Here is a 23600-nt window from a genome sequence, read left to right as displayed (position 1 = left end):
GAAGTGAGTGGGTAGAGGCATCGGGCAACGCAAACAGTTTTTCGATGCGGCACCACCAATATCATCCAACGACAAGGTGATATAGTAGAGTATAGAACACACCAGACTTCACGAAGTGGGTGCAAATGTTGGGCAGCTTTCGGGAGGTACATATATTACCACTTGTCATAGCTGAAAATGTGGGTGGGATTCATGCATCCAATAACTTTACCAGCCAACACGACGGGGTCAGGTGGCTGGGTTCGTAGTTAAATATATGAAGTGTGTACCTCTTTGTTATTGTATAGAAATGTTGTTCTTCAGCAGCATCCACGGCTGGTTTTATAATTACGTGTCATTATCTAATTACTAGTTGACAAGCCAATTTAAGGGGAGGTTTACTATCTTTTGGTTCAAAGGCTGGCTCTGAGCACTATGGGACTTAACATCTATGGTCATCAGTCCCCTAGAACTTAGAACTACTTAAACCTAACTAACCTAAGGACATCACACAGCACCCAGTCATCACGAGGCAGAGAAAATCCCTGACCCCGCCGGGAATCGAACCCAGGAACCCGGGCGTGGGAAGCGAGAACGCTACAGCACGACCACGAGGTGCCGACTTTTGGTTAAAAAAATCGATGTTTTTTAAATTGCATTTTTGAATGCATGAAAATGTTTAGAATCCACCCCTGAAACGGTTTTTCCGAATACGGAATTGAAATGTTTGTTGTTCATGGTTGAAGAAAAAAAATGCACATGCCTGAAATCGGCCTTTTTCACGCACCAGTTTCATTTCTTTTGGAGGACGAGTTATTGTACCGGTGCTTGGGAGGAAACATACAAAATTCAAATGAAAGTTTGAATGCATGTGTTTGGAAGTTAGCCTCCAAGCATTTGCATTCTGGTGCGAAGACTGTGGAGACTTTCCTGGCAGTGAGAACCTTCAACGAAAGGGTATTCAGCAATTCTGAAGACCATGACAACGATGGTCGTCACCCTGGGACTCTATTCGACACATTTCGCCAAGCATTCGGGCGACCACCGGATTCAAGCGGCCGAAAACCGCTTGTCACCGGCCGCACCAGCAATTCTGGAGCAGCGCAGGATGGTCCAGATCGAGCAAAACGCCCTGTATGAGGTAGACGAAGGACTAGTTTATGGACCCGGAATAGCAGATTGAACGTAAGTTGCATTATATTGCACTTATGTAGTCAAAACTTCAAACGCGTATTTCTCGAAATGACTTTTTTTTATCGTGCGGTATGGTATCTTCAAAGCTACTGAACCGATTGGCATGATTCTTTGTTTCCGAAGCTAACTAAATTGTCTGGGATTTGTACCACTTTTATTCCGATCCATCAACTATAAATATTTTTACTTGGCCGACGAAGTCGAAAAATCGATGAAAAAACCCCTATTTTTTTAAAATTTCCGCCATTTTGTTTCCTCTGGTCCAAACAACTTAAGCGAGGTGCAACTCCTAAAAGACGAACCGGCTGACCTGAGACATACATCGCTTGGAGGTCTACATCGAAATTTTGTTTCGTTCCAACGGCAATTCCGCCTTTGTTCTTCGACATTTCCGGCCGAAAAAATTCCAGTTTGTAGAGGAAATATCAATAAACATTTTGACCAAATTTGAAATTGATATCTTTAACAGATCCCGAGAAAACAAATCTAAAAGAACATGCTTTTTTCGAGCCAAAGATAGTAAACCTCCCCGTAAAAACGGCGTTCAATAAATACCGCAATACACTTTCTCCTGAAAGCAGATTGGTTTTACTCAGGTTTCTGATACGCCATATTATTCCTCACTCTTTCAGCTACAAAACCCCATTTTTCAACAACAACTCCATTCAAATCAAGGGCCTTACGCCACTTTGCTAAGAGGGCCTGTATGTCCGCATGGTAGCAATCTACTGGTCGACGACGGAGCCAATGTCTTGCTACATCTATAACTTCCCCATCATCCACGTGCTGCTTCCCACGAAGTGTATCCTTAATTGGAACAAACAGATGGAAGTCAGAAGGTTCGAGACACGGGCTGTAGGATGGATAATGAAGAACAGTTCAATGAAATTTTGTGAGCCTCTCTTGGGAGCACAGGCCTTGCGTTGTCATGGAGATGGAGACGTTCGTTTGCATCACATCATATGAGACTGTCCACACGTTCCAACATTGCAGTCGTCACAGCTGTGTGTGTCTGGCCGGCACGTGGCAGTTCAGACAGGTTTTCACCACCTGGTTGCGATGATGACTAATCATACTTTTGTTCACTGCCAGGTCTTCGTGGACATTCTACAAGTGCCTATGAATATCTCTGATGCTCCGGTTTTCCTCCAAAAGAAATTCGATGACAACTGTCTGCTTGGAACCCACCTCCGCTACAGACGCCATTTCGAACGCTACGTATAGCGCCGCCACGTTTCGGAAATTCGCGAAACTATAGCGGCTGGAGCGGGACTATTCCACGATGTCCCACGATAAATTCCGCATTTTTTCGACCGAAACTGCCCAAGAAAAAAGTGTTGCATTACTTATTGAATGTCCCTCGCATAAATGTTGTATCTATGAAACGATCAGAAGATCAGCAGAGGATCATGTGGATGTGCCTACAGTGACTTGTACCCTTACCTTCGAGGGGGAGAGACTACACATTTCAAGAGTGTATCGCAAGAGCTACAAAATAAGAATTGTCTCCTTTGACATGGGATGAGCCATGCACTCCGCCTCGCCTATCGCATTCGCCTCCCATCCCCTCGTGGATCCTCTACGACTTAATTCCTTTCCCACACCTCCTCCTCTTCCTTGAACAGACACAGATCCTTTACACCTCCCATAAACTTGACACCCTTCACCCGCTTGTCTTTCCCATTCCTTTCCCACCCCGGTCCGCTGCCGCGCCTGTACACCTGCATCCCACCTGTTCTCCAACTTACCACACTCCATACCCTTTCCCAAGGTGGCTTGCGCCAACTTCCCCTCTCGGATGAAGACCTCGTCCCCTCAATCTAGTCCTCCTACCAGATTTTATCCCCTTCCTCCTCCTGTGTTTTTCCTCCAGGGCACCCTCTTTCCCTTCTCTCCCTCCTCAATTCCTCGCTCCACTCTCCCTCTCCTCCCCCCTCCCTGGGATTCCACATCCCCCATACCCTCTCTCCCCTCCCTCCCATCTTCTCTCCACCTGGCATCCTTCCTACCCCCCTCCCCCCTACCCTCCTGTATCTACCTGTGGCAGCACTCCCCCCTTTTCTCGTTCAACAAGATCGCCATCTTTGTGTTAATGTTTCTCTTCGTCTTAGTGCAACAGTGTTTCTTCATCAGTGCTCCTACGTTCACGTGTTCTACCGTCTGTCTACATTTGTGCACTGAGATGACCTTCCCTGTGCGACCTGTGCCTTCCGTGAACGACTTCCTTTCTTTTTCATTTGTCTGTTTCCTATTATTATCCTACGTGTACATCTGTTTTTATGTCTTCATCTTTCTTGTATGGTTTTTTCTGTGGCCGAAGAGCGTCGTGGTTAGGCCACTGCCGGGCTGCCTTTTGTAAAGGTATAAAATAACAATAAAGAAAAAAACATGGGATGAGGTACCAAAATGAGCAAAGCAGGCAGTGATTAAGCAAGTCGGAAACGTAGTAATGAGGAAGAAGAAATCTACAACTGCGTTACTTACTTTGCAAGTGAGACCAGCGTCAGTGAGGCAGTTGTAGGCTATGAAGGAGAGTTGTGGAAGATCGCTAGGTGCGTCCATGGTGATGCAGGCGAGAGCGCCGAGGAGGTTGGCGATGTGTGAGACCATGACGAAGGCGAGGGCCAGCCGGTGGCGCAGTCGGCGGCCCGGGGGCGGCACCCACAGCCCCAGGAGTCGCAGCTCCCCCAACACCGAGGACAGTGGCCACAGCAGCTCCGAATCCTTCACCTCCATCTGCTGGCCAAACCACTCATCTTCGAAGTCAAATCTTTGTTGAAGCCAAACAGTGTAGCAACTTAGTCGTCTTCGTGAACTAGATGAAATGCTATCTGCTTCTAGAGTCGAGATCCCTACGACATTCTACACTCATGTTCATAAATTAAGGATAATGCTGATACATGGTAAAACAACGCTCTAGTGGGCGGTTTGCGGGTTTAAATCACCTCGGGGTATGACCATGTGGTGTATCTGACCTCCGGTCGTCGCAGGGTGGAGCAGGCAGCAGTCCACATTCGCAGAGGTGTGTTGGTGCATTTCAGAGTACGGTGCAGCGAGTAAGTGAGCAGACGTTTTCAGATGTGCTAATGGTGACTGTGCGTAGAAAATGGCTCAAAGAACACATATTGATGACATAATGATGGGTAGAATACTAGGGCGACTGGAAGCTGGTGAAACACAGCAGGTCGTAGCATGGGCCCTCCGTGTGCCACGAAGCCTGATCTCAAGATTATGGCAACGATTCCAGCAGACAGGAAACGTGTCCAGGCGCTACAGTACAGGACGTCCACAGTATACAACACCACAAGAAGACCGAGATCTCACCATCAGTGCCCGCAGACGGCCACGGAATACTGCAGGTACCCTTGCTCGGGACCTTACCGCAGCCACTGGAAGAGTTGTCTCCACACACGCAGTCTACACACGACTGAACAGACATGGTTTATTCGCCAGAGACCTGCAAGGTGCATTCCACTGACCCCTGGTCACAGCCCGTAAAGCCTGGTGTTAAGAATACAGTACATTGTCATTGGAACAGTAGTCCCAGGTTTCGTTCACAGACGATTTGTCTGAACAGTGATTCTCGTGGGGTTTTCATCTGGCGTGAACCAGGAACCAGATACCAACCCCTTAATATCGTTGAAAGGGACCTTAATGGAGTACGTGGTTTCATGGTGTGGGGTGGAATTATGATTGGTGCATGTACACCCCTGCATGTCTTTGATAGAGGAACTGTAACAGGTCAGATGTATCGGGACGTCAGTTTTCACCAGTATGTCTGCCTTTTCAAGGGTGCAGTGGGTCCCACCTTCCTCCTGATGGATGATAAGGCATAGCCCCACCAAGCTGCCGTCGTGGAGGAGTACCTTGAAACAGAAGGTATCAGGCGAATGGAGTGACCTGCCTGTTCTCCAGACCTAAATCTCATCGACTACGGCCGGGGTGCTCTCGGTTGACGTATCGCTGCACGTCTTCAAACCACTACGACATTTCAGGAGCTCCGACAGGCACTGGTGCAAGACTGGGAGGCAGCAGCTCGACCAACTGATCCAGAGTATGCCAGCCCATTGTGCGGCCTGTGTATGTGTACATGGCGATCATAGCCCACAGTGATGTCGGGGTACATGCGCAGGAAACAGTGGCGTTTTCTAGCACATGTGTTTCGGGACGGTTTCATCAACTTATCACCAATACCGTGGACTTACAGATCTGTGTCGTGTGTGTTTCCTATGTGCCTATGCTATTAGCGCCAGTTCTGTGTTGTGTGGCACCACATTCTGCAATTATCCTTAATTTATGATCGTGAGTGTAGAATAGCCGGCATGTATGGAGGACGCTGAGGGGAAAAGTGCATTGTGAAAAATACCGTACCATGCAAGCTTCAGTCAACAGCGTCATCCGAGAACTACACATGCTGGATAAGCTTTACAGATAGTTTGAACATACATTTTCGTGTTACACCATGTAGGGGTACGACTATTGGCATGAAGAATGCTGTATCACATGTTGATACCACCCTGTCGGCGTCAAAATTGGCAACAGAATTGCAAGTTTTCTTCAGACACCTATAGCTGTCTAGAAGACCCAATGGCGAGCATTCCTGAACCACGCCTCCAATCGCTCTGGGCTACAAGCGCCCACTGACGCGGCGGCCGGTAGCAGCCACGAAGCCCACTTGCGCTCAGAGCCACTTCGCCATGCAGACGCCGCCTAGTATAGGCATCCTTCATGCATAATTAGGAGAGCCTCATCCTTGTTGATATTGTGGTAGCTGGACTTTGTTTCTTGCTGCAATATTTGTAAAGAGACTTCATGCACTTAGAGAAATACAAGTAAAGAAAATCTTCTGTCTACTTGGCTCCTCTCCAGTTTCTAGGGTGAAAGTTGCCGAAGCCCACCTCTCCTTACATTTGTGTACGAAATCATTCTCAACAAGGAACACGCAAGAAAAGTGTAACGATCTTAGGAACGGTGGTTGAGTCGTGGAGGGGCTTTCAATCGATTTCGCATGCCTTGATTTTGGGCGTCATTCAGAGGCGCTACCACTGGCGCCGCGAATCAATCGCTGATTATTCATGGCAGATCTAGTCCCAAAGAAGGCCTTGAGTGGCGCTGGATGGGCAGTAAGAGTGAAGCAGCGAGCGACGCCGAACTAGAGCGTATCACAGGCTGAATTCAGGACGTAATGGCCAGTCGGCCAATGCTCTGTTTATTTCAAGACTTGGTGTAGTCGGAGTGAGGAAGTTCTGCTGAATATGGCGTCCAGAGCCCGCTGATTTGTCCGGCTTTGCTATTCCGCGCTGTGCAGGGCTGGGTGCTGGGAGCCACACTGAAAAATTCCAGGATTATCAAAAATCTGCCACATCGTGCGTTTATGGCCAGCAGTTCTCACACTACGATGCGCCCACCTCTATTGCCTGCGCTTGGTGGCTTACTGAAATATTTGTTTGAGTGTAAGTACCTGAACTAAGGCTCAATTGCTTCAGATTATTTGCATTTTTATCAGTCCAATATTTGGCTCTGTATGTAATTGTGCCTGCACCGGAACTGCTGCAAGCAACTGTTGATAACTTCGTTTTACGGATGCAGCATTTCGTCAACGTCTCCGGTACTCGTATTGAACAAATTGGGTAAGCGAGGGTTAATAATAAAATCAACGTTATACCTTTCTCACTTGTTTCACCTTTTCTGCCCACGTCCCGTTCCGAATTTCTTGCAAGACATTTCTACACGTCTTTCTCGTATTAACAGCGCCAGACTGGCACATCATGGCCAAAATTGGAACCACTTTTTCCAGAGTAAATCTATACGGTATTAACGCATTAGAACACCTTCCAAGTTTTAGTGCCACACGATAATTGACGCCAACACTGAGCCTCTGTGTGCAGCTGCACTTTAAATATAACCACCCGGTAGTATTCCAGCTTTCTTTTCCCCGTAATACATATATATATATTGCTCTTCCGCTCCATTTTTATTCGTATTAGCCGACAATGTTGTCCGCTGAACTGCTCAGAGATTTGTCTTCCTCAGTATTGTGCCAGTTACCGCAGAGCAAATAAAAATATTTGAAGTACTGCAGTGCTGTGTCACTAAGAGAGCCTAAGGAGGAAATGTATTGTTGAATCTCAAGCGATGTCTTCTTTTATCCACTTGTACACTATGGATGAATTTTTCTTCCCCTGACACTTAGTTTTGTTATTATTTGTCATAGAAGGTAGAGCATCCAACGCTGCACGATTCAAGCGCTGTCACTTTTTGATTCTATATCTAATTCTTCTATCGTCACATCAGATTTCCTAGAAAGGATGTGCTCCCTGTGGCCAGGATCATTGTCACTATTATCTGCTAGTATTTCAGACTCAGTCTCCTTATGAATAGCCATCCGACAGATACGAAGATTCAGGAAACACTATCAACATAGCGTCGTTTCCTTGTGCCATAGCCGGCCGGTGTGGCCGAGCGTTTCTAGGCGCTTCAGTCTGGAACCGCGCGACCGCTACGTTCGCAGGCTCGAATCCTGTCAGGGGCATGGATGTATGCGATGTACTTAGGTCAGTTAGGTTTGAGTAGTTCTAAGTCTAGGGGACTGATGACCTCAGATGTTAAGTCCCATAGTGCTAAGAGCCATTTGAACCATTTGAACCTTGTGCCATAGAAGGATTGTGCATTTGTTTCCTTCTGTGAAAACCGATCACAGATCGGTGATGTTGCCTACAATCAACATGCTTTTTACGATCGCAACTAATAAAAATTTATCATAGATAAACGATGTTGCCCATGAGGAACATTTTTTGTGACCAATTTTATGTTCTCCACAATACACAGCCACAAGATTTTTAGCATTACAACTCACTTTCAAAACTTCTCCTAATACATAAATGCAAATATTACTGTGAATCAGAAGGTACAATGAGTAAAAAAATATGTTCGCTGACATCTGGTACAACCTGTATAGGCAGCTATGCAGAGACTGGTAACTCGGAAGTTTCCTGCTGACACTTTTTGCAACTAGAGGTGTTAAATATCTCTGAACCTCATAGAGTAAACGTTGCTTGAATGCATCATTGCCAAAGAAAGGGCCAGAGAACGTTTTCATCTCTCTAAACCACTCTTAATTTCTATGTTGCTTCAGAGAAACAGCGCTTAATAAAGGTAAATATGTAAGTTTCCGCGGAATAACTAGCTTCTCTCTTCTGGAGTCCGTTAATTCATAATTTCCAGAATTTCCGTGTGGCTCTCCTGCGGGTGAAACAAACAAGTGAACGTTCGTGCCATCCTTCTCTGTATACGTTCAGTATCACCTCTTGGTGAAATTTGATACGTGTCCCATACAATTTAGCAATGTTCTAAAATGGGGTGCACAACTGATTTCTAAACGGTAATCTTTGAAGACTAACTATATTTTGCAACGACAATGAACCAAAGTGTGGCACCTGCCTTACAAACGTCTGAACCTGTCTAATCATTCCATTTCACTCCACAAAAAAGGGTTATGCTCCTGTATTTGTAAGTTGACTGATTATAATTTTTAATCATTAATATCATTGTCATAGAATATTTAGTTTTCTCGATTTCGAAAGAAAATAATTTTACTAATCTGTATATTTGTTGCAATCTGCTAACTTTTGCATTATTCTCAAGTCTTATCAGGACCTGGTTGAATATTTGAGCAGCTTTTTCCTGAGAGTATTTCAGTGCAGGTAAATGCATCATCTGGCAGTGCACAGAATGACCGCGTCCGTCAGGCGGACGAAGTATTTTGAGTACTGCATACTCCAATTCGATCGCCTGGATACAGAACCAATATCTCTATCCGAAGTGAGTAAAGAGGGTTTGCTGTTGTAACGTAATATGAGAGAAAGTTAAGATCTGGATTTCACTGGTATGTGTTACTTGGGATTTTATTTTATTTTTATTTTTTTACACTTGCAGTGGTGCCTTTTTAGTGGGCTAATCTACAATTCTTAGGCAGCAGATAAAAATATATTGAAAACACATCACTGCACTTCCTACGTTATGCTCTGTGAGGCTAGAGTTACTATCTATACACTAAAAAGTGAGTGACTCGGTCTAGGTAAATCCATCCAACTAGTAAAGTCTTCTGCTGTTGTAATCACACGGGAAAAATGTTACGCCAACTGCTGTAATGTGTGTTACTCTTGTGTAATGGTTCCTAGTTTACCTGCTCGGTGAACAGATGTCGTGGTGAGCCTATTTCTGAAAATAACGTTATAATCTGTTCCACGTTAACTATAATGAGGTTCCGATTTACTACAGGTTAGATACTTACGTCACCAACAGAACACTCTTATACTGAAAATGGTTCAAATGGCTCTGAGCACTATGGGACTCGACTGCTGTGGTCATAAGTCCCCTAGAACTTAGAACTACTTAAACCTAACTAACCTAAGGACATCACACACATCCATGCCCGAGGCAGGATTCGAACCTGCGACCGTAGCGGTCGTGCGGTTCAAGACTGTAGCGCCTCTTATACTGATTTCTGTTTAAAAATAAATGGCTTAAATCGAGTTTTACAAGTAAAGAAACCATCTGTAATCTGTCTAATAAAATGAAAGAAATAATAACTTGCACTATACTTCAATTTAAACTTAATCAGCATACATTTGTTATTTGCATTCCCCTGGTAGTAAATGTTTCAATGCTCAATGATCTTTCCTTCCTAAAATCCTTTTTCGTGTCCATAACCTCACAGAAGATACGACACTTCATTTGCCTACATCTACATCTATATCCATACTCCGCAAGCCACCTAACGGTGTGTGGCGGAGTGTGCCTTGAGTACCTCTATCGGTTCTCCCTTCTATTCCAGTCTCGTATTGTTCATGGAAAGAAAGATTGTCGGTATGCCTCTGTGTGGCTCTAATCTCTCTGATTTTATCCTCATGGTCTCTTCGCGAGATATACGTAGGAGGGAGCAATATACTGCTTGACTCCTCAGTGCAGGTATGTTCTCGAAACTTCAACAAAAGCCCGTACCGAGCTACTGAGCGTCTCTCTTGCAGAGTCTTCCACTGGAGTTTATCTATCATCTCCGTAACGCTTTCGCGATTACTAAATGATCCTGTAACGAAGCGTGCTGCCCTCCGTTGGATCTTCTCTATCTCTTATATCAGCCCTGTCTGATACGGATCCCACACCAGTATTCAAGCAGTGGGCGAACAAGTGTACTGTAACCTACTTCATTTGTTTTCTGATTGCATTTCCTTAGGATTCTTCCAATGAATCTCAGTCTGCCATCTGCTTTACCGACAATCAACATTATATGATCATTCCATTTTAAATCACTCCTAATGCGTACTCCCAGATAATTTTTGGAATTAACTGCTTCCACTTGCTGACCTGCTATTTTGTAGCTTAATGATAAAGGGTCTTTCTTTCTATGTACTCGCAGCACATTACACTTGTCTACATTGAGATTCAATTGTCATTCCCTGCACCATGCGTCAATTCTTTGCAGATCCTCCTGCATTTTAGTACAATTTTCCATTGCTACAACCTCTCGATATACTACAGAATCATCCTAAGAAAGCCTCAGTGAAGTTCTGATGTTATCAACAAGGTCATTTATGTATATTGTGAATAGCAACAGTCCTACGACACTCCCCTACGGCACACCTGAAATCACTCTTACTTCGGAAGACTCCTCTCCATTGAGAATATCATGCTGCGTTCTGTTATGTAGGAACTCTTCAATCCAGTCACACAATTAGTCTGATAGTCAATATGCTCTTACTTTGTTCATTAAACGACTGTGGGGAACTGTATCAAACGCCTTGCGGAAGTCAAGAAACACGGAATATACCTGTGAACCCGTGTTTATGGCCCTCTGAGTCTCGTGGACGAATAGCGCGAGCTGGGTTTCACACGATCGTCTTTTTCGAAACCCTTGCTGATTCCTACAGAGTAGATTTCTAGTCTCCAGAAAAGTCATTATACTCGAACATAATACGTGTTCCAAAATTCTACAACTGATGGACGTTAGAGATGTAGGTCTATAGTTCTGCACATCGACGTCTCTTCTTGAAAACGGGGATGACCTGTGCCCTTTTCAATCTTTTGGAACGCTACGCACTTCTAGAGACCTACGATACACCGCTGCAAGAAGGGGGACAAGTTCCTTCGCGTACTCTGTGTAAAATCAAACTGGTATCCCATCAGGTCCAGCGGCCTTTCCTCTTTTGCGCGATTTTAATTGTTTTTCTATCCCTCTGTCATCTATTTCGATATCTACCATTTTGTCATCTGTGCGACAATCTAGAGAAGGAACTACAGTGCAATCTTCCAAAAAACACTAGAGTTTTTAATAATAATAATATATTAATAAATCACCATACTAAAGAATAATATTGTTTTTATAGGTATATCTATGCCGTCCATTAAAAAAAAGTCTCTGACGCTGTTTGGGTTTCCTCTCCCGTGCACAGATGTCACTCTCGTTGACAGTTCATATCCTCTCTATAATCCCCAACAAATGGCAAAACTCTCGTCTGTCGTAGGTTGTCTCTCTCAGGACCTCTATCGTTTGCGGGATGAAAAATGTAATAAAAAACATTTTAACTACAACTTCCTCATGACCTGCCTAATTAAAAACATTTCAGTTTATTTTTATTCCATTTCGGCGCAGCTAGAAATTATCTGCATTTCATGGCGCACAAAATACACAATTCTTGTGAACTAAATTCGTGTGAAAATATATACGCGAAAAACAAAATGGCTCAAATGGCTCTGAGCACTATGGGACTTCACATCTTAGGTCATCAGTCCCCTAGAACTTAGAACTACTTAAACCTAACTAACCTAAGAACAGTACACAACACCCAGTGATCACGAGGCAGAGAAAATCCCTGACTCCGCCGGGAATCGAACCCAGGAACCCGGGCGCGGGAAGCGAAAACGCTACCGCACGACCACGAGCTGCTTACTATACACCAAAAAATGTTAGCTTACAGCGTTGCTATTAACATTGTCTGCCAAGTCGTTAATATGCGACAAGGACAACAAGCGCCCCAACACACTTCTCTGGTGCACACCTCAAGTTACTTCTACTTCTGTCTCTCACCGAGCGAGGTGGCGCAGTGTTCAGCAGACTGAACTCGCGTTCGAGAGGAAGACGGTTTAAATTCTCTTTTCCGTTATCCAGAGTTAGGTCTTCACAAACTGCCTAAATCGCTTCAGGCAAATGCCAGGATGGTTCATTCGAATGGGCGTTGGGTGTTTTCTTCCCCATTGTTAAAACAGTCCGCGCTCCGTCTCTAATGACCTTGTTGTCGGCATGGTATTAAACCCCATTCTGCCTTCCTGCCTTCGATGAATCTACAACCAAAATAATATTGTTGCGTCGTAACTGCGAAGGAATCCTCAACTCAAAGATTTCTTCCAAATTATGGTATATGCAGGCCTTGGCCAGAAATAAAAGAATTGTGAGTTCTAGATGGCAAAACGTTTAGAAAAAATACCGTTTTTGGCGCGGCTTACGTGAGGCATGAGACACTTATGTTAACGAAGCTTTCGGGCAGCGGTTGACGGAGTGGAAAGAGTGCAGAACGGTAAAACGAGGATCGTGGGCCATACCCCCTATATGAAAACCTTTTTAATTTTCTGTTTTTAGGCTGCCTACACTTCAAATAAACCGAAATAAGGCTAGTATATTGTTCTTACTTACATTTCCATAAAAGGCATGAAAAGGAAATGCAGAGGAAAAGTTGGGATTACAAATAAATTTCCAAGGAAGGATTGAACTTACAGCGTCCACGAGGACACTGCAAAGATCATGGATGATGATGATGATGATGATTTGTTGGGCACTCATCAGCGGCGTGGTTATCAGCGCCCGCACAAATTTCCAATCTTTTTACATTCCAGTCTCGACCCCTTTTCCGAAATAATGATGAAATCTACATCCACATGATACTCTGAAATTCACATTTAAGTGCCTGCCAAAGGATTCATCGAACCATTTTCATACTACTTCTTTACCATTCCACTCTCGAGTGGCGCGTGGGAAAAACGAACACCTAATCTTTCCGTTCGAGCTCTGATTTCTCTTATTTTATTATGATGATCATTTCTCCCTAAATATGTGGGAGTCAACAAAATATTTTCGCATTCGGAAGAGAAAGTTGGAGATTGAAATTTCGTAAATAGATCTCGCTGCAAAGAAAACCGCCTTTGTTTCAGTGACTGCCACCCCAACTCGCGTATCATATCAGTGACACTCTCACCCCTATTGCGCGATAATACGAAACGAGCTGCCCTTCTCTGAACTTTTTCGATGTCCTCCGTCATTCCTATCTGGTAAGGATGTCACACAGCGCAGCAGTATACCAGCAAAGGACGGACAAGTGTAATGTAGGCTGTCTCTTTAGCGGGTTTGTCGCATCTTCTAAGTGTTCTGCCAACAAACCGCAGTCTTTGTTTCGCCTTCCCCACAATATTATCTATGTGGTCTTTTTAATTTAAGTTGCTCCTAACTGTAATTCCTAGGTATTTAGTCGAATTGACAGCCCTTAGATTTGTGCGATTTATCGTATATCCTAAATTTATCGGATTTCTTTTAGTACCCATGTAGATGACCTCGCACTTTTCTTTGTTTAGTGCCAATTGCCACTTTTCGCATCATACAGAAATTCTCTCTAGATCATTTTGTAATTTGAATTGATCGTCTGGTTATTTTACTAGATGGTAAATTACAGCGTCATCTGCAAACAATCTAAGAGGGCTGCTCAGATTAGCACCTAGATCATTTATGTAAATCAGGAACAGCAGAGGGCCTATGACACTACCTTGCGCAACGCCAGATAAAACTTCTCTTCTACTCGAATGGCTAGCGGCAACGCTAGCCATTTGACCACTAGCTGCGGACTCGGACGTTGGAGACAACGCTAGCTATTCCTACGGACTTTATTCGCTCACCAGCTCTCGACGGAATAATGTTAAAATTGGAATAAAAATAGTCTCTACCGCAAGAAAACAGTTGACGTTCGTGGAGTCATAACACTTGCTCTTCTCACCGGCGCCTCCTACTATCATGGTGTAACTGTGTATGGTCAGAAGATGGTCACAGTCTGACCGAAACCGCTAACCATTGTATAAAACTGTTTATAATACATTTTTAAAATTCTTTTAGCCACACTTTGTTCTCAAAAATTACAGGGTAACGTGTGTTTTCCGACAGTGTGTCAGAACACAGAGAGAATATCGTTTTCTATTTAAATCTTAAAACAACCGTACACCTTTAAAAATTGGACGTTTATGATGTGCAAGATTTTGAGAAAATTACCGCTGCGCCTATTTTCAAGATAAATATGACCTCAGCACGTGTAAATCAATAACTGTAAAATAATAATAGCACCTAATTTTATAAACAAAGTCCTCGTGTATGCCTTACAACCCATTCCTGTAAGTTTATTTGCAATCCTAAATTCCCCTTTCCTTTCATTTTCATGTCTTTTATGAAAATATTAATAAATACAGTAGAATAAGCTTAGTTCGGTCTGTTTGCAGTGCAATGTAGGTAAAGTAAAAATTGAAAAAAGAAAAAAGAACAAGACCAAGCCACCGACCCTAGAATTACCGTTGTCTACTCAGTCTGATTCGACAACCACTGCTAACATAAATGGCTCTGCCCCTTCCCAGTCGTACCGGAAGTAATACTTTTACGGTTCCTTGCCTCAGTCTGTGAAAACGGAAGGGTTATAGGGTCGATTTGCAGCCCGCCCGTCCGTTTGTCTGTTTATCCTACCGTTAAGAACCGTTTTCCTCAAGAATGGGTAGACCTACGAAGTCCAGGTTTCGTCACATATTAATATCTACGGGTTCTTGAAGGCGTAAAAATTTTAAGCTTCTAAGTCACTTCATTCAAAAGTTACGGTCATTTATGTCATATTTTGACACTCGCAAACTCACTCATCAAAACCTACAGGCTGCTTCCCGTTGACCTACAATCATCAACTTTGGCAAGAAGCAAGTATTAACAATACAAGTAAAGAAAAAACTGAAAACTGATAATTGGTCATTATATAACACGACCAAGTACTTTTTTTGTAATTTTTTATCCGTCTGTCTCTTTGTCTGTTCAAAAATGGTTCAAATGGCTCTAAGCACTATGGGACTTAACATCTGAGGTCATCAGTCCCCTAGACGTAGAACTACTTGAACCTAACTGACCTAAGGACATCGCACACATCGCACACATCGCACACATCCATGCCCGAGGCAGGATTCGAACCGTAGCAGCAGCGCTGTTCCGGACTGAAGCACCTAGAACCGCTCGCCCACAGCGGCCGGCGCGCGTCTGTTAAAACCTTTTTTCTCTGGGACAATTTGGCTTATCAAGTTCAAATTTATGTCACATACTAATGTCTATAGTCGCTTTGGCGTAATAATCTTCAAAGGCAATGCAAGCAAAAGATACGGCCATTTATGCTACATATTTTGATACTCGAAAACACACTCATCAGTACGTATAGAGCGCTTCCCTTTGACTTAGAATCATAAGATTTGGAAGAAGCAAGATTTCACAGTACAAGCAAAGCGAAAAAATATGAAACTTGTTAAGCTGATATATAAACTGTATTTTCGCATTTGAACATACACTGCATTCCTCGTAGGTCAAAAGCATAAGAGACGAACGTTACTGCATGCAAACATAAAATGTAAGTTGTAGTCATGTTTCGGTAAGTAAATAAAAACGGTTTCATTAAATTTTCTCACTCCACATATACAAACTAAAACCCCTGTACCCTTCTTTTCGTATGCTCGGGCTAGTCTGAGAACTGCTGTGGTGATTTTGATACGGTCCTGAAATTCCCGGGACTAATATCTTACCAATATGGATATCGATAAAAGGCAAAAGTCATTGATATTCTCTAATCCCAAGATGTATAAACTACATATATACAAAATTAAGTCCTGCTCGCACTTGGCCATTTTTTCTAGACGCTCCTGTTTCTGTCACTTTCATTTTCGTCGATGCCCTGCATATACCAGAAATCTGAACGAAATCTCTGATGACGAGTTGGCACGGTCCCCTTGTCAGTGACAATTTCGTTTGTTAGTCCGGTACTCGCAGACGGAAGCTTAAGAGACCAGGCGTGAGTGGATTCGGGTATCTCAGATGCAACGAATGGTACTGCAAAGGATAGTACGGTTTCGTGGTCTGGCTTATAGCCTAGTTTAAATTCTTCCAAAAATCCCATGGTGAACCTAATAGCAAGTCTCCTCGCCACGTCCGCATGCAGCCTACCTGGGTGCCTCGAACGACAGAACGATTATTCTGGCAGCAGCTGTTTCTCTTAACGCGTCCAGAACTCGGTGCAGAATCTGACGGGTGGCAGTGCTGCGTGCTGTTAAAAAGAAAGGGCCGCCCACGTTACGACACAATCCTGTCTCCGTTCGCGTGACCCCGATATTCTTTAAAACACGACGTCATTTCAAAAGCTTGCTTTGAGCAGTGTCACTTGTACGTCGCCTTGTCCCTCCAGAACTTAAAAATTTTATACTGAGATTCCGCCGGTTACCTTGCCTCTGATCAGAGACGGTCGTTCTCGAATTGTCGTTCCGTTGTTTATTATGTACGGTTCTGATTTCCAACGGCCCACCTGTATTGCGAGAGACCGCCCCTTGTTTCCGAATCGAAAGCGTGCGGCACGAATTGTTGTTGCCGCCCGAAAGTCTCGTCTGTTCGTTTCTAATCACATAACCTCGGTAAAAAAAATCTATAGTTGTTTGTTCAGCGTCCTTCTCCTGCAATACATTGCGCAACTAAGCGATACGAGATCCAGCAAGAAATGAGAAATTTTTCATATGGTGATAATCCGTGCTACTAGTGACACAGACTGGAGTAAAGAGTACGTTCTTTCTATGTACTGAAATATTCAAAACATGATCTTAATCTCAGTTCTCCACAAAGGAGTCCAATATAAAAATTCTTGAAAAAACTCCTTTTTCTACATACGTAGTCTCTGCACCACTGATGTTAAACCACAATCACTTTAAACTAAACTATACGTATAAAAGATTAATGGACGAGCTAAGTAATAATAGGAAATAAAGTTTCAAGAGAAAATAACAACAAACTAATCAACAATCAACTAACAATGGCACGAAGACCAAACAGAAAACAGGAAAGCTCGACAAATTTAAAATAGGACAACATTTCAAACAATCTGTACGTTAAAGTTCTCCCAGTGACATGGAACTCTGTTGCTTAAAGGTTATCTACGGTGGAATCACAACAAAGAAGAAGCTATATAAAATACATTTGTCACTCAGTAATCACTGCCATACTTGTAACGTAGTAGACAACTTGCCACACAAGTTTTATGAGAAGAAGACTTCAAGAACTGATAAGGACCAGTGACGGATTACGAAAATTTTGAGAGTGTCTCGACTTCCACGCCGCGAAATGTGAGGGTGCGCAAGGTTCCTCCCTCATTTGACATGAAGTGCGTGTAGGAGCATTCACCGGGTCACCTCCATTCTCCACTAACTCGGCCTGCTCTTGCATTAACACGTCCGTGTCACGCTCCGAACTCAGCAACACCTCCCGGCGGGCCACAGACACGTACGTCATGACCAGTTGCATGGGAACTTCTTGCTGTGACCCTTCTCGACATCCTCCAATACACACGGAGGTCCATTGATCGTAACCGGGCCAAATATCTCACGAAATAAGCCTCTAACGGAAAAACTACAATGTACGAAACTTGTCTAGCTTGAAGGAGGAAACAAGATGGCGCTATGGTTGGCCCGCTAGATGGCGCTGCCATACGTCAAACGGATATCAACTGCGTTTTTTTTAAATAGGAACTCCCATTTTTATTACATATTCGTGTAGTACGTAAAGAAATATGACTGTTTTAGTTGGACCACTTTTTTCGCTTTGTGATAGATGGCGCTGTAATAGTCACAAACATATGGCTCACAATTTTAGACGAACAGGTAGGTTTTTTTAAATTAAAATACAGAACGTAGGTACGTTTGAACATTTTATTTCGTTTGTTCTAATGTGACAATGTACCTTTGTGAACTTATCATTTCTGAGAACACATGCTGTTACAATGTGATTACCTGTAAATATCACATTAATGCAATAAATGCTCAAAATGATGTCCATCAACCTCAATGCGTTTGGCAATACGTGTAACGACATTACTCCCAACAGCGAGTAGTTCATCTTCCGTAATGCTCGCACATGCATTGACAATGCACTGACGCATGTTGTCAGGCGTTGTCGGTGGATCACGATAGCAAATATCCTTCAACTTTCCCCACCTAAAGAAATCCGGGGACGTCAGATCCGCTAAACGTGCAGGCCATGGTATGGTGATTCGACGACCAATCCACCTGTCATGAAATATGCTATTCAATACCGCTTCAACCGCACGCGAGCTATGTGCCGGACATCCATTATGTTGGAAGTACATCGCCATTCTGTCATGCAGTGAAACATCTTCTAGTAACATCGGTAGAAGATTACGAAGGAAATCAGCATACATTGCACCATTTAGATTGCCATCAATAAAATGGGGAGCAATTATCATTCCTCCCATAATGCCGCAACATACATTAACCCGCCAAGGTCGTTGATATTCCACTTGTCGCACCCATCGTGGATTTTCCGTTGCCTAATAGTGCATATTATGCCGGTTTACGTTACCGCTGTTGGTGAATGACGTTTCGTCTCTAAATAGAACGCGTGCAAAAAATCTGTCATCGTCCCATAATTTCTCTTGTGCCCAGTGGCACAACTGTACACGACGTTCAAAGTCGTCGCCATGCAATTCCTGGTGCATAGAAATATGGTACGGGTGCAATCGATACTGATGTAGCATTCTCAACACCGACGTTTTTGAGATTCCCGATTCACGCTCAATTTGTCAGCTACTGATATGCGCATTAGCCGCAATAGCAGCTAAAACACCTACTTGGGCATCATCATTTGTTGCAGATCGTGGTTGACGTTTCACATGTGGCTGAACACTTCCTGTTTCCATAAATCACGTAACTATCCGGCGATCGGTCCGGACGCTTGGATGATGTCGTCTAGGATACAGAGGAGCATACATAGCACACGCCCGTTTGGCATTTTGATCATAATAGCCATACATCAACACGATGTAGACCTTTTCCGCAATTGGTAAACGGGGTTAACACGGGGAATGTATCACGAAGCAAATACCGTCCACACTGGCGGAATGTTACATGATACCACGTACTTATACGTTTGTGAGTATCACAGCGCCATTTATCACAAAGCGAAAAAAGTAGTCTTACTAAAACATTTATATTTCTTTACGTACTACACAAATACGTAATAAAAAATGGGGGTTCCTATATAAAAAAAACGCAGTTGATATCCGTTTGACCTATGGCAGCGCCATCTAGCGGGCCAACTATAGCGCCATCTGGTTTCCCCCTTCAATCTAGATGAGTTTCGTTCTTTGTATATTTTCGTTTGATGCTTATTTCGTGAGATATTTGGCCCGGTCACTATCAATGGACTACCCTGTATAAATGCGAAGGGATATGTTTGTTAAGAACGATCCGCACTTGTCGAGCGCCGTTTAGCACGGGATAGGTGCTAGAACTCCCGAGCGTTCAGGCGTATGACTGAGTACCGTTCCATAGGGTCGCAACGATTCAATAACCATCGATTCTGGTACCGCCAACGGCAATTCAAAGATCCGAATGACCCTCACACCCAAGCCTGAAGGAACTACTATGTCCATCGGAGCGTAGAAATTTAAATCCCTATTGAGCAGCGGCGAGACTTCTTTCACACGCAGCTTCTTCGGTCATTTTTACGTACATTGTACTGCTTACAGTGGATAGGTATATTTCAATTACGTCTGTAGTAGGTAAACGAACTACTTCGCTCAAAAAACTCTCTATTTCGAAAACCTTGGGCCTGGCATATTTGTTGTTAAAGGTAAATTGGAGCGTAGTTGAACCGTAAAATTACTACTGGTTCACCAAAGGTTATTAATCACAATTAATACACAAAATGTAAAGTGGAAGTATGTGCCAAGGAATAACTGGTGAAATTACGCACACTTTTCAGTAACACTCTTTATTCAAATTTGGTGCAAGACCTACGATATTCTAAAAAAAAAACAACAATCATTTAACAAATAAGTCACAATGTACGATAGGAAAGGACTTTTAAATTATTAAATTATTATAAAATATTTCACGCCAGTAAAAGGCACGTACAGGCAAGCAATTTAACGTATACAATGCGACGCTGTATAATACACTCCTGGAAATTGAAATAAGAACACCGTGAATTCATTGTCCCAGGAAGGGGAAACTTTATTGACACATTCCTGGGGTCAGATACATCACATGATCACACTGACAGAACCACAGGCACATAGACACAGGCAACAGAGCATGCACAATGTCGGCACTAGTACAGTGTATATCCACCTTTTGCAGCAATGCAGGCTGCTATTCTCCCATGGAGACGATCGTAGAGATGCTGGATGTAGTCCTGTGGAACGGCTTGCCATGCCATTTCCACCTGGCGCCTCAGTTGGACCAGCGTTCGTGCTGGACGTGCAGACCGCGTGAGACGACGCTTCATCCAGTCCCAAACATGCTCAATGGGGGACAGATCCGGAGATCTTGCTGGCCAGGGTAGTTGACTTACACCTTCTAGAGCACGTTGGGTGGCACGGGATACATGCGGACGTGCACTGTCCTGTTGGAACAGCAAGTTCCCTTGCCGGTCTAGGAATGGTAGAACGATGGGTTCGATGACGGTTTGGATGTACCGTGCACTATTCAGTGTCCCCTCGACGATCACCAGTGGTGTACGGCCAGTGTAGGAGATCGCTCCCCACACCATGATGCCGGGTGTTGGCCCTGTGTGCCTCGGTCGTATGCCGTCCTGATTGTGGCGCTCACCTGCACGGCGCCAAACACGCATACGACCATCATTGGCACCAAGGCAGAAGCGACTCTCATCGCTGAAGACGACACGTCTCCATTCGTCCCTCCATTCACGCCTGTCGCGACACCACTGGAGGCGGGCTGCACGATGTTGGGGCGTGAGCGGAAGACGGCCTAACGGTGTGCGGGACCGTAGCCCAGCTTCATGGAGACGGTTGCGAATGGTCCTCGCCGATACCCCAGGAGCAACAGTGTCCCTAATTTGCTGGGACGTGGCGGTGCGGTCCCCTACGGCACTGCGTAGGATCCTACGGTCTTGGCGTGCATCCGTGCGTCGCTGCGGTCCGGTCCCAGGTCAACGGGCACGTGCACCTTCCGCCGACCACTGGCGACGACATCGATGTACTGTGGAGACCTCACGCCCCACGTGTTGAGCAATTCGGCGGTATGTCCACCCGGCCTCCCGCATGCCCACTATACGCCCTCGCTCAAAGTCCGTCAACTGCACATATGGTTCACGTCCACGCTGTCGCGGCATGCTACCAGTGTTAAAGACTGCGATGGAGCTCCGTATGCCACGGCAAACTGGCTGACACTGACGGCGGCGGTGCACTAATGCTACGCAGCTAGCGCCATTCGACGGCCAACACCGCGGTTCCTGGTGTGTCCGCTGTGCCGTGCTTGTGATCATTGCTTGTACAGCCCTCTCGCAGTGTCCGGAGCAAGTATGGTGGGTCTGACACACCGGTGTCAATGTGTTCTTTTTTCCATTTCCAGGAGTGTATTTCAAGCGCAGCTAAATTACAGGTGAATTTCACTCCATTAATAAATGAATACAATTTGAATCTATGACTTCACTTTTGGGCAGACAAATTTCCCATTTGGTTACAACAGCCGTAGCTGCGACCGCCCACAACAGCCTCACTCAGGATCGTTAAATGACGCAGAATCTAACTTGTCTGCCACATATAAGACAATCCTGTTTACAAAAGTTCTCAAAATATAAAAACCAAAAAGCATGAGTCATGGACACGGGACAGGTGGGGGAGGAGGGATGGGGGTACCACTCACAGTTAATAACATTAACATTTCCAAAATATATAAAACAACAAATTTTACAAATTTCTGCAAGTTAACTTACGGCAAACACATAGGCTCGCGAGGTAGGACTTGCGAACTTTTGCTACATTCTCCTTTCAAGGCAACAATTTCTACCCGTAATGAAATGGCAAACTTTTGCATGGCAAGAAAACACGCTAATAACCAACTACCTGTATAAAACACATAAGCATGTTGAGTAAAAACCTTAAAAGGTATTGAATTGGAAAAAACACACAGCAGTTTTTGCTGACTAGAAACAATATAAAAAATCCACTACGGCGTACATAACAACCTAGCTTGATTATAGCCAAATATACATAAACACAAATTTACGTAAGTTACAGCTTCCAGATGAGCAGTAGTTCGTTATGGAATTGACTAGTTTCTACCATGAGGCAAAAGGAATTATTCTTCCTTTTTAGAGGACCTTTTACACGTAAGTCTAGTAATACTAGTTATGGCAGGCGAGAGAATGGATCAGGTCTTAGTGCCTTGCATTTTAAACAGTTCAGCCATTGGTGCCTTCGACTTTCACAGACATGGCAGAGGCTAACAGTCGAATAACCGGTAGGTAAGCTGGGAGGGGAAAGAAGCCATCCGAACCACAGATTTACTCTGACTCCCCCACCCTTTCGTTCTCAAAAGGGGACAAACGGACCACCCTTTCTAATATTACCACCTTCCCGCGGGTAGGCAGACGAGAATGAATGGTGGGAAACCCCCAACATATACGTCTGGTATAATTAACAAAAATAAGTAAAATGAATTCAATTAAACTTCATAAAATCTGTTAATAATCAATACTCAACTTCTGGTGCGTTACGACTCCGAGGATTGAACCAACGCAGCACCTCCAAATGCGCTGCCGAGCTGCCCGCTGCCAGCCGTTTCAACGGACGCAGGAAGGCGCGCCGATTTTCAGAACCTCCTCGCCGGTCGACAGCATACGGCCGAAGTGCAAACTAGGCCCCTCGCGGATCCACGCTCAGGAAGATTCCTTTCGCTACAAGCAGTTAACGCCCCATACCACGGAGCCGCTGCTCGCGTCGCTTACGCTGACGCCGCGTTCTGCGTGCTGTCCATCTAGCACCGGTAGAGAAGTCGCTTCTTGATGCCTCGACTGCCAACTCTCCACGAGAGCCCGTACAGCCACTTCTTAAACCCACGCGAACAGCCCACTTTTCCCCTTTCCCGCTAGAGGGAGACACCGAAGCCTTCAATTGCGACAACGGCGCCACCGCCAGGAAACGGATGGCGACTGCTTCATGCTACGCGCTGCGGCGCGCTTTTCTACACTAAACTTTACTACGGCTCAGTAGTCTCTCTAAAATTGTGTGCCATGGCGATCTATTCAGACAACAACACGCGCGTTTCAGTACAAATATGAAATACTGACTTCTTTA

General features: G+C 44.4%; 1 protein-coding gene across 1 annotated transcript in view; it reads right to left on the bottom strand.

Moving 5' to 3' along the window:
* The window catches only part of LOC126101413 (uncharacterized), a 141823-nt gene extending 124050 nt beyond the window's left edge, over window positions 1–17773 (bottom strand). Inside the window, exons 1-2 of the mRNA XM_049912075.1 lie at window positions 17666–17773; window positions 3658–3909 (exon numbers count right to left, since the gene is read on the bottom strand). Of these exons, the coding sequence (XP_049768032.1) occupies window positions 3658–3909; window positions 17666–17773 (360 nt within the window). The remainder of the gene's footprint in view (window positions 1–3657; window positions 3910–17665) is intronic.
* Window positions 17774–23600: the final 5827 nt, after the last annotated feature.

Source organism: Schistocerca cancellata, chromosome 9 (genome assembly GCF_023864275.1).
Source record: "Schistocerca cancellata isolate TAMUIC-IGC-003103 chromosome 9, iqSchCanc2.1, whole genome shotgun sequence".
NCBI classification, from domain to species: domain Eukaryota; kingdom Metazoa; phylum Arthropoda; class Insecta; order Orthoptera; family Acrididae; genus Schistocerca; species Schistocerca cancellata.
This window is presented reverse-complemented; position numbering and strand designations above follow the sequence as displayed.